Source organism: Corvus moneduloides, chromosome W (genome assembly GCF_009650955.1).
Source record: "Corvus moneduloides isolate bCorMon1 chromosome W, bCorMon1.pri, whole genome shotgun sequence".
NCBI lineage: Eukaryota > Metazoa > Chordata > Aves > Passeriformes > Corvidae > Corvus > Corvus moneduloides.
In genome coordinates this window covers 21138075-21149838 of record NC_045510.1, presented here as the reverse complement: position 1 = coordinate 21149838, position 11764 = coordinate 21138075, and the positions used below count along the sequence as shown (strand labels likewise).

General features: G+C 57.3%; 1 protein-coding gene across 1 annotated transcript; it reads left to right on the top strand.

The window, feature by feature from the left end:
* The first annotated feature begins 475 nt into the window (after nucleotides 1–475).
* On the top strand, nucleotides 476–4929 carry LOC116437396 (zinc finger protein with KRAB and SCAN domains 1-like). The gene is made up of 4 exons (XM_032095062.1): nucleotides 476–1000; nucleotides 1180–1621; nucleotides 4190–4283; nucleotides 4738–4929. The coding sequence occupies exons 1-4, from the start codon at nucleotides 949–951 to the stop codon at nucleotides 4927–4929; spliced, it is 780 nt and encodes a 259-aa protein (XP_031950953.1). The 5' UTR covers nucleotides 476–948.
* The last annotated feature ends 6835 nt before the right edge of the window (nucleotides 4930–11764 follow it).

Sequence of the window (11764 nt, the reverse complement as noted above, 5' to 3'; positions counted from 1 at the left end):
GAGGAAGACGAGAAGAAGGTGGAGGAAGAGGAGGAAGCTCGTGGGTCCAGCGGTCCCAGAATTTGCAGGCCCCTCACCCCAAGGAGCATCGACCCCCCCATCCCACAGGTGATGGGGGAGGGGGAGCTTGGCCCAAATATGCTGGGGAGTCCCTGGGCCGGTGTTTTTGGGGGGGATGTTTGGATCTTGCAGGACTTCAAAGCTGAGCTGTAGGTGCCCCTTGAGGAGATACTGGGGGGTCCCTGTGGTGGCTGCTGGCAGAGCCCCAGTGGGGGGTGGTGGGATGTCAGGTCTTCCCCATGCTGGTGGGTCAGGCAGGGCCACCTCCAGCCCGGAGCCAGGGGGCTGTGGGACCCCTTGGGAGAGCCAGAGGGGGAACCTCGGGACCCCCAGAGTGGGACGAGCAGAGAGGGGCAGTACCGGGAGCAGGGGAGCCCCAGCAGTCTGAAGGAGTGAACCCCTGTGACCCCCAGGACCCCAAAGTGGGGAGCCCAGAGAGGGGGGAGCGCCGCCATTCGCGGGACCCTCAACAGCCTGGAGAGGGGGAGGGGGGACTCCTTGGACCCCCTGCACCCCGAAGCAGAGAATAAGGGGAGAAGGGACCTGGGGATCCCATAACCCCCAGCATCCCTAAGTGGGGAGACCAAAGGGGGGAGCTTTTGTATTCCTGGACTCCCAGCAGCCTGGGGAGGGTGGAGACCAAGTAGAGAGGGGGACCCCAATAAAAGAGGGACCCCCAGCAGCTGGGACAGGGGGGAGGCCCAGAAACTCAAAACGGAGAGACCAGAGAGGGGAAACTCCTAAGAGGCTTTTTCAGAGCAGATTTTTATGGACACACAGTGACCAGTGACTTCTCGACAAGGACTTGGCAGAGGAACATGTAAACTCAACGTGCTCATCCCTTGTTTCTCCCCAGACCAGGATTTCCCATTCCCAACCCTTGGCCAGATGGAGGAGGAGGCTGTGAGGAAGAGGAAGATGCCCCGGGACCCCCAGGCAGGTGAGGAGGAAGTCAGTGCCCCTTTCCCCCTCTCTCCTGCTCCATCTCCCAGCCCAGCATCGCCCCCGGCTGCAGGACAACCCCGCTGCCGACGCCGTCCTGCCAGGGACGGACTGGGGGGATCTCCTTCCCTGTGGCACGGAGGCAAATCCCATCCTCTCCTTGTCCTTCCTCCCCAGACAAGGACCTGAGCACGGAGCCCAGGGAGGACAAATCCCTGCGGCAGAACCTGGTGGGAGAGGCCGTTTTGAGCGGCTCCACGGCACAGGAATCCAACGGGGAGGAAAAGCCCAGGAGATCCCACAGGAGGAGGGGCTGCAAACGCAGCCCAGGGTGCTCTGAGCAGGGAAGACCCACCCTGTGCTGGGAAGGCGGCTGGAGATCCAGCCAGAGGTCAGAGCTGGTGGTTCATGAGCAGCTTCACACTGGGGAGAAGCCCCACACGTGTGGGGAATGTGGGAAGAGCTTCAACCACAGCTCCCACCTGATCCGCCACCAGAGGATCCACATCAGGGAGAGGCCCTGGGAGTGTGGGGAATGTGGGAAGAGCTTCAGCCGCAGCTCCCACCTGATCGTCCACCGGCTCACCCACACTGGGGAGAGGACCTACGAGTGTTCCAAGTGTGGGAAGAGGTTTCAGACCAGCTCCCATCTCCTCCTGCACCAGCAGATTCACACGGATGAGAGGCCCTTCCGCTGCCCCGACTGCAGGAAGGGCTTCAGGTACAACTCCACCCTCGTCAGGCACCGGCGCATCCACACCGGGGAGAGGCCCTACGAGTGTCCCCAGTGTGGGAAGAGCTTCTCAGACAGCTCTAACTTGACCAGACACCAACAGAGGCACCGCTAAGGGAAGCCCTGCGAGTGCCCTGACTGTGGCAAGAGCTTTGTCCTCTGCTCCAACTTCATCCCCCATCAGAGGAGCCACGTTTGGCAGAGCCCTGGTGACCCACATTCCCTGTGATCCAGGTTGGGAAGACCCCTGGCTGGTGCTCTCCACGTTCTCCTGGATCCCTGGAGGCACCTGGATGAATGCAGGGGCAGGAACATCCATCGGGACTCAGATCAACATTGGAAATTCATTGGAAAGAGCTGAGTTTTTAACTTTACACCCTAAAAAGTTTCATCTGTTCTGTCTAAATGTTTCTTCTGGTGGCATCAAGCCACCCTGGATGATCTTGGAGGTTGTTTTCAATCTAAGTAATTCTGATGTTTATCACATCAAAACAACCAAAACTGGGGTAGAAATAAAGAAATTAAACAAAGGCATCTAAAACTGTACCATTTTCCTGCAATTTGGGGGGAATTTGGGGTTCAGGGGAATATTCGGGAGGATTTGGGTGTTGTGAGGCAGCAAAGCCAGGCAGATTGGGGCCACAATCTCACAGTTGTGCTGGCAGAACGTGTCCACCTGAGCCCGTCTGTTCTCCAGGAATTCCGGTTGTCTGTCCCAGTCCCTGGCCTGGGTCTGCCCATCCGGGATGTCCCCCCCAAAGTGCCCAAATTGCTGCTGAAGTGCCTGAGCTGCTCTGGGCTGTGGATGTTCCTGTCCCCCAGCCTGTCCTGGTCGGTGCCATGGGCGGTTGGAGAGGGTCTGGGGGCTCCTTGGGGGATTGGGAGGGGCTTTTGTGGCTCTTGGGGGCATTTGTGGTGCTGGCACGGGGTTTGGTGGGCTTTTGGGGCAGACTTTAAGGGAGTTTTGGGGTCTGTAGTGGTTTTGGTTCAAAATATTCATTACTTACTTATTTTCCTTCTGTGAGATAAGAATTAGGAGAAATGCAAAGCAGGCACAAACCTTAAACAGTTGCAGTACAATGAAAGAGTTTTATTACTAATAGAATTAAAAGTAAAGAGAAAATAACAAAAAAAATTAAAGAAAATCCCCCCCCCCCCTTTCCAGCACTTCTCTCCTTTTACCCAGCTCACACAAGGATGACAGAACATGGGATGTTAGTCAGTGTTTTAGTTCTTGAAAAGTCTCTCTCTTATGCTTAAGGAAAAAGGGTTTTTCTTCAGTTGCACGTGGTTCCCAAACTGCTACTAACAACAGACCCGCGCGGAAACAAACAATCTGCTGTGTGTAGAACATCTCTCCCATGAAAAATCTCACAGTTCTTTCACACTGCCAAACATGGGCCATCACATGGGGTTATTAATCTTTTTAAGGATAAGTTATTTTGGCCTGCACACAAAGACTTTCTTCGCCACAAGTCTCTAACAGCCTCTTACTACTTCTATATAGCCTGGCATAGGCACTCTTCACAATCTTCACAGGCCACACGAGGATTCTCCATCCCCCCATGTTCTTCAAATGGATTAAAGAGACAAACAGTTTGTGGTATTACAGTTTCTTACCACGGCATGCAAGAAGGTTTTTTTAAGCTGTGCGCCAGAATCGCGGCACCGCCCTCTTTTCTCCCGTCGCCATGCTCAGCTCCATCTCACGTGACTCACTTCTCTTTCTCTGACTCTGAAGCCGCCATGTTGAAGAGTGTTCTTGTTCAGGCTTTACGGTGGAGAAGGCCTCGCTCCCTCTGTGCTGCTAGCTGCGTGGTGTCTTCTTCAGTTCAGCGCGGAGTGTGCTGGCTGCAGACAGGAGACTCCGCCGGCTCCCGTTGACTCCGCCGGCTCCGCATGGAGAGGAGAAGGACCCGCCTGTCCCCAGAAGCCACGCTGGATGGGTTTAGCTGTGAGCAGTCCATGGCTGGTTTTAGCTGCCTGCGGCTCTGGGACAGTTCCCCCCAGCGACCCAGGGTCCGTGCCGCGGCGTTGGGAAAGGGGGGAAGGGGCAGTGGCCCCGGCCCGGCCCGGCGGGGCCGGGAGGCTCGGAGCCCCCCCCCCCCCCCCCCCCCCACTTTCCAGCAGGCGAGCTCCGACCAAAAAGGGGCAAGTCCCGCCTTTCCGTGCGGTTTAAATATGTAAATTGTGAGAAGTGTCATTGGTCTCAAAAACTGTCCATCAACTCAGGGTCAACCCAACACAGGGTCCTAGCAGGGCTCTGTGGCTTGGAGAGAATATGGGTGGGTGTTGGGGGAGATGGAAGGGTATTTGGTGGCTCTTGTGGCCATTTATATTGCAGGGTGTGGTTGGAGGAGTCCTGGCTGGGAGCTGTGGGGTGGTTTGAGGGGTCTGGGAGTGGCTGTGGGGCTGAGAGGGGGTTTTATGATGCAGTTGTGACCGCCCCCCCAGATCCCCAAAGCTGCCACCAGACCCCACCCCCAAGATGCTGCTGGGGGTTGGGGGCTCCATGTTGGGGTTCATCCTCCTGGCGCTGCGGGAGAAGGTGAGGGGGGGTCCCCAGGGGCCGTGTGTGTCCCCCCAGAGCGTGTGTTACCCCCCCAACGCGGTGTCACCCCCTTTTCCCTGCCCACAGGGCTCCTGAGCCAGCCCCTGCTGCCCTGGGAGGGAATTTGGGGAGGGGGCAGAGGGGGTGTGCAGCCCCCGCCGGGGGATGACCCCAGCCCAGCGCCCTTCGTTCAGCACCGAGCTGGGCTTGGGGCTGCAGGAGGAAGAGGCCGATGGGAAGCAGATCCTGCAGGGGGGACAGGGCTTGGGCTCAGGGCAAGGTCCTGCCCTGCACACCTGGCTCAGGTGTGAGCCTGCCCTGGGAAGGGAGCGGGACATTGCCATCCCCACGGATCAGGGCTGGGAGCAGCGCTGGGACCACGGACATGGAAATACTGGGAGCCACTGGGACCACACTGGGGGGTGAATTATCCCCCCCAGCACCTTTCCAGGCCGCCCTGCGACCTGAGAAATGCTCGCTGGGCCTCGGCCTTGGCCAAGAGCCCCCGGGCTCAGCTGCTCTGAGCTCAGGCGCTGCCGGCTCCCGCAGCCCGCCCAGGGCCGCCCTGCCCGTGCCAGGGCTGTGCTGGAATTCTCTGCTGCTGCTGGGCCACTCGGGGGGTCCGGCCCAGCAGGAAAGGTGACCCTGAGCCAGGAGCTTTCCTTGGCTGCAGCAAAGCCTCGGCACGGAAAGACCTTCCCAGCGCTGTGACCTGGGCCGGGAGGGATTGTGCCACCAGAGCTGTCCCTCCATTTCTTCTGCCAGGCAGCTTTAGCACATGAAAAGTGGAGAAGCCAGAGCTGCCTCTCAGCTTTCCGCAGTCCTGCAGAGGAATCCTGTGTGGGAAGCACCCTGGGAACAGGGTTTAGGTGCCAGGGCAGGGGAATTCAGAGCCCTTTCCTCCCCTGTGGGCCCAGGCTCTGGCCCTTGCCCTTTGCAATGGCCCTGCAGCTGCCAGAGGGGCCTTTTTGGCTCAGCTGAGAGCAGTCCTGCTGCAAGGCTGTCCTCGAGCTGCTTGGGCTGCACATGTGCCCAGGGAATGCTCATTGCTTGCAGTCTCAGGCGCTGTGGGTGTGCAGGTGTAACTACTGCAGGAGGGAACAGCTCTGCTGGGAGGAGTTCTCTTTTTCTTGGTGGTTTTTATGTTTAATGAACGTTCCCTGCCAGCTCTGGGCAGAGCTCTGTACCTGTATGTGCCACTTGTCTGTGGCATTGTGGCTCAGGAGGTGGCCAAGGGGAGCTTGGCCGAGGTGTGGGCAGAGGAATGGCCATCAGGCCAGGCTGGGAGGTCAGCGGCCGGTCAGTTGCGTTGCGTGGCCGCGGCTCTGGACGCTTCTGTGGGAGCGTGTGCAGGGATGGAAGGCTGGGGCTGCCGTCGCTGTGTCCCAGAGCCGGGAAGGCTGGGGCTGGCCCGGCCCTGGCCCGGCCCCGCCAGCTCTGCCAGCTGCCGGCGGGGACACAAAGGGCAGCTCTGAGCTCCATCCACTGCGCTGCGGCCGCAATAACGCAGCACCCGCAGAGCTCCAGGGCAAGGTCCTGGCCCTGGCTCAGGGCTGGGCCGGGGCCAGCGGCAGAAAATCAACTTGCAGCTTGGGCCCCGCAGCAGGGAGGAGCAGCAATTGCTGGGTGGGAGAGACTCTTGCCAAGGGCCTGCGGGGCCGGGCCCCAGGGAACGGCTTCCCGCTGCCCGAGGGCAGGCTGAGATGGGATGTGGGGCAGCAATGGTTCCCTGGCAGGGCGCTCAGGGCCTGGCACAGGCTGGCCCGAGAAGCTGCGGCTGCCCCCGGATCCTTGCAAGTGTCCCAGGCCGGCTCGGCCATTGGGGCTTCCTGCCCAGGAGGGCTGGGCTGGAGCTGCTGAGGGCAGGATGGGCTCTGGCTGAGAGAGCTGAAGGCTGGGCATGATGATGCTGGGGGGACCCCGTTCCTGAGTGGGTTCTGGGGTATCCCACATTCCTGAAGGGATTTCAGGGTATGTCCTGTTCCTGAGGCAGTTTTGGGGTGCCCCAATGCTTAGGGAGGGATTTTGAGAGGGGGGCTCTGGTACTTGGAAGGGGGACCTATTGGCAGGGAGCCGGGGAGCCCATTTTGGGAAGGATGCTGCTGTTTCTGGCAATGTTGAGAGGTTCTGAGTGGGCTGTGGGGCCCTGGCTCTCATTTTCGGACTTGGGGTGAGCTCATGGGCACAGCAAGGGCAGAGGAGAGGTTCCAAGCTCCCATTTGGGATGGAGGGATTGAGCGGGTGCCTCCAATAAACTCAATGCCAGCCCCAATGTGTCGATGGCAGCCCCAAATGGCTCGATCCGTCAGCCCCAAGGCCCGGGTGTGGGGAGTCTGGAACCACAGAAGGGGAATTGGTGTCCAGGAGGGGTGGGATGGGATGGGATGGGATGGAGTCAGGTAGGGATGGGGTGGGGTGGGACAGGGTTGGGATTGCATTGTGGGGTGGGATGAAGTTTGGGAGGGATGGGGTGGTTTGGGCACTTGGACTGGGGCACTCCATGGAGGGAAACCAGGAGCCGCTTTTGGGGAGGCTCCTGCTACTTTTTGACAATTTTGGGGCCTCTAAGTGGCTTCTGGGAGGTTGTAGTGAATTTGGGGAAGGTGCTGTAAACCCCTCGCAATTTGGGGGGCTGAGGTGATGTCCACACATTTTGGGAGGGTGAGGGGACCCCAAGTGTCAGGGGATCCTGCTGCTTTGCACCCCTTAAGTGGGGTGAGAAGTGAAGAAGGAAGGAAGGAAGGAAGGAAGGAAGGCAGGCATGAAAACAATGTAAGTACTGAATGAAACAAGAAAAAAGGTAAATAACTGAGTTCTCTTTTCAAAAATATCAATTCCCTCTGAATCCAAAGTTGCAGAAGACTTTTCACTCCACATTTGGGTTTTGTTTTTATCTCTCATACTTTTTCTGGTTCTTTTCTTTTTTATCTTGTTTTTAATAGATAACACCTGCTAGGAAAGGAATGCAGAGCAAAATGAGACCCATTTCTGGCAGGCAATGAAAGTGTCAGCTCCTGGTCTGGTTCCTTTTGTGTGGATCCCTCATCTCTGTGGCACGGGGGGAATAGCAGTGCTGGGAGGCAGCAGCGGGCTCAGGAGCATCCCGCTGTGGCAGCTCTGAGCAGGTGGCACATGTCCTGCTCTCCTGCTGCCCTCCAAAGCACAGAATGCATGGGCAAGTTTAGACACAGCTCTGGGCACAGCCAGCACGGCCTGTGCACGGGAACGGGGGGCAAAGCGGGCGGGATCCTTCTGCAGCTGCCTGGTGGTTTCTGGTTTCTCTGCCCAGAGTGCCAGGATGTTCTTAAGAGGTGCTTGTCCATGCAGCCCTTGGCCAGGCCGTCCTTGGAAGAGCTCTTCAGTGAGCCTTGGCTGCAGGGTGTTCATGTGCCCTAGAGGATGGCAGAGACCCATGGGCACAGTGTGATCCAGGGGCCTGGCAGGTAACAGCCCCACCCATCTCTTGGCAATCAGTGGCAAAGCAAAGCAGACTATTTTGTCCTGCCTGTAGCTCTGAGCAGGGAGCATCAGAAGGGAACACGCAGCTCTTGGGCTGCAGCTGAGCTGGAGGCCTGCTCTGGCAAGCACTGGTGGCCACCATCCCCCCTGGTTTTGCTTGTCTGGTTCATTGATGGCTGGGGCCCTGGGCAGAACCCTGAGAGCCTGGTGTGGCCCCAGGGAAGGAGAAGGAGCCCCTGGAGAAGCTGTAGCAGGTGGGGCTGCTGATGCTGGAGACACCAAGGACAACCTCAAGGACGACAACCTCTTCCTGGAGCTGGCCAGTGGCAGCTGAAGATGATGGCCTTTGATTGTGGCACCTTCTCCAAAGACACGCTCCACACCCAGTGTGCATGTGAGTCCAGAGCCAGGGGGATGCTCCCAGAGCTGGGCATGGCACGGCCTGGCCGGGCACCAAAGGTTCCCCCTTTGCTGGGGCGGCTGCAGCCAATTCTTCACTGGCTGCCAATACATATGTGTCAGTACAAAGCTCTCAAGGGACTGATTAAAGCAGAGGACTGGAGACCATGACTGCACAAACCTCTCAGAGATGCAAGTGTGGAAAAAGGAAAGTACCTTAGAAAAACCAGAAGTACCTTGAGGCATTAATGAACTGTTGTTAATGACCAAGGCTCTCAAGGGACTGATTAAAGCAGATAATTGGGGAGCATGACTGCAGAAACCTCTCGGAGACTCAGTGTCAGAAAGAGGTACTTTAATTACCCTTGAGTATCTCAAAGCATTAATGAGCCCCAGTGAGTGTTGTTACTGACAAAGAATCTCCAGGGACTCATTAGAGCAGATAATTGGGGGCCAGGATTGCACAAAGCTCTCAGAGACTCCCAGGCAAAAGCCAAAGTCCTTTGAAAACCCTGCAGTCCCTGGGAGCATTCAGGAGCCCCCAGGGCCATTCCTGACCAAGGCTCCCCAGGGACTCCTTCCAGCAGATCCCTGAGGCCACTGGGATGTGGGGGGATGCTGAGGGCAGGACAAGGGGCTGACAGTGCCCAGCCTTGCTGGGGCTGTGCCAGGAGGCCCCAGGGCCTCAGGACAAGGTGTCTCCTCCCAGCCCTTGGTGGCACAGATGCTGCTGTGCCCCAGGGCACCAAGGCTTGGCTTCTCCTGGGCACTGCCAGCCCTGCCAGGGCCCTTGGCCATGGCCAGCACAGCTTGTCCTGCGCTGTCCCACAGCTGCTGCTGTGTCCCTGCAGGCTGCACACTCCCATCTCTCTGCCCTGCCAGCTGTGCCCTGCCACTGCCAGCCCTGGCCTGAGCTGTGCCCACCCTCACCCTCTGTCCCTTGGACACACACACATGCCCTGAGCTCATCCTCCCTCTGGGTGCTTCTCCTGCCCCAGCGCTGCCCAGGGAGGGACATTTCCTCCTCCTCATGCCCAGTGTCCCCCTGCCCAGCTGCTCTGTGGGGCAGTGCGTGTCTCTCCTGCTGTTCCCTCCCTCCCAGGAAAGCTGCACCATGTGCGGCATGGCCCTTCCAGCAGCCTCCCAACCCCTCAGCCTTGTTGGGCCCTTTCCCTGAGCAGACAGCAGCAGCATCTCTGTGCTCTGCCCAGCATGCTCCTTTCGTCACCAAACTGTGGGAAAATAGAAACTGTCCAACACCATCTCTCTGTTAGAGAATCAGGCCCTGTGAAACCAACGAGCCCTTGGGACACAGGAGGATCTCATGTAACCCAGGGTCAGTTCTGACACTGCAGATCCCAAGAGATCCTTGTGACACTCTGGGGCCTTGTGGAACCCTTCTGCCCTGGTCTCTGCACCAAGGAGACCCTTGTGACACTACGGGACCTTATGCAGCCATGGAGACCATTGTGAGAGTGCGGGGCCCATGGAACCAAGGGACCATTGTGACGTTGTGGGGCCTCATGGACTCAAGGGACCATTGCAACACTGTTGGGCCTCATGTAATGAAGGGTCCATTCTGACACTGCAGAACCAAGGACACCATGGTTACACTGCGGGGCCCATGGAACCAAGGGACCATTGGGACACCCCGTGGCCTCATCCTCTTGAATTTCAACAGATCTGAGGGATGGCAGGACCTGCAGGCAGCACTAAAGGATTCTGGGGAGAATCTTTGATCCCTGGTCCAAAGGAAATCAGAGAAAGACCCCTGGTCAGATCAAGGCACCTTTTCCTTTTCCTTTTCCGGTGTAAACTGTTGACCTGCCTGTAAGGTGCAGCAAAAGCTTTGCAGGGTTTGGTTCAAGGTACCCAAGGTTTGAACAGGGAAGTGTTAGAGTCCCTTCTAAGAGAAGGGTTGGAGTCTTTGTGCCATGACTGCCTGGGATCGATGGAACAAGTGTGTTCTGGCAGACTCTGGGACCTTGTCTTGGTTTGAAAGACAGGTGTCTGCTAAGGAAGGCAGAAGCCTCCCTTGGAATGGCAGATGTGACCCCCCTTCCCTCCGAGTTATTATAATTTTGAAATCAAGGGGCTTTTAGGCAAAGATGTGGGAAATAGGAATAACAGTTCTTTACTATTATATATCTGTATGTGTATAACCAGTCAAACAAACAACAATAACTATGGCAGTAACAGCAAACAATCACAAACCCAGTCCCAGCCTTCTCGGCTGTCAGGCCCTTTCCCCTCGGGTGCAGTTCCGCTCGCAGCTGGCAGGGGTGCTGGCGGCTCCCGGTGAGCAGGGCAGGTGCGATGGTTTCCCCGCGGCTGCAGGGGGCGCTCCGGAGCGAGCTCATGGAGCACGCGGCACCGGTGGCCTGGGATCCCGGGAAGGAATGGAACAAAGAAGCTTCACAAACCCCTGGGCAGCCGATCCCCATGTCCGGCCGGACCCTCGGGAACAGCAGGCTGGAACGGCAGGCTGGAACCGCAGGGACGAGCACAAATCCCGGATGGCAGACGAGGTGTATCCAAACGGAGAACCCCCCAGAGGTCTGGGCAGGCAGGGCGAGCAGGGCTACAACGTAGCGAGGCCTCAAAGCAGCGGCGGGGCAGGGCGGCCACAGCCCGGCCTCCAGCGGGGCAGGGAAGGTGGGCTGGGGATCCTGGGGTCTTTCTCCGCAGTAGGAAAAAAAACAACCAATGAAAAAACAGCTTCCCTCTCCAGCGTTCGGGGACCGAACTGCCCACGCACCCAGGTGAAACAAAAGAGTAACCAGGTGCCCCCACCCGCAGTGGGTAGCTCTTTGTTTTCCTTAAGTACCCAGCAATTTGCCCTCTTAGCAACAGTATGGGGGAAAATTCCTTTAACAGAAAAAAACTAGGAGAAATCCTAAAAACCCCAACAGACCTCAAGAGCAATCCCATCCAGGAGCCAGCACTGGACCTGCACCCTGGTGGGAGCAGCGTGGTACGGATGGAAAATGGGCAGCTGGGTGTGCAGTGGGAACCTCGAGCCAGGTCATAGAAGCCCAGGCTTTACCTTTGAACACATCAGCACAAAAAGCAGAATGAATGACCTTTCCTAGAAATCACTGAAGGAAAAAGGGTGAACATATGGACTGATTTGAAATATGGGTTTGGAATAATACATGCCCAGGGAGCCATATGGAAGGAAAGGGCACAGAGGTCTCCACTGAGTACAAAAAGAAATCAGTCACCTACTCCAGAGTTTGCCAAAGCCAAAAGAAGTGGCCCTGATGCCCTTGTAAAGCCCATCAGTTTGGAGACTCCCCAGTTAATCCAGGGAATCCATTGGCTGACCAAACAGCTCAAGAGGGTGCTGAAAAAGCTCTCCTTGCACTAATACCTAGCAAAAACTGGAATGTTCTGCAACAGAAACCAGATTCTAGTGATCAGGACAGGCAGTCAGCCCCAGCAGCAGCAGCTACGGAAAATCCCAGCAGATGATTGGTAACCCCATGTGGGCAGGTAATTGTAGCTCCACAATTAATGTATAACGGAACTAAAACATCAGGAACCACATGAGGAAATGGAGAATATGGTGGCCAGTTTACAAAGGCATCTAGTAAGCACAAAAATGGCAAAAAATAACA

Coding starts and splice junctions, on each gene's coding strand:
- LOC116437396 (XM_032095062.1), top strand. CDS start 949: ATGGAGGAGGAGGCTGTGAGGAAGAGGAAGATGCCCCGGGACCCCCAG. Junction 1,001..1,179: donor GCCCCGGGACCCCCAGGCAG/GTGAGGAGGAAG, acceptor CTTCCTCCCCAG/ACAAGGACCTGAGCACGGAG. Junction 1,622..4,189: donor AGGACCTACGAGTGTTCCAA/GTGTGGGAAGAG, acceptor CCGCCCCCCCAG/ATCCCCAAAGCTGCCACCAG.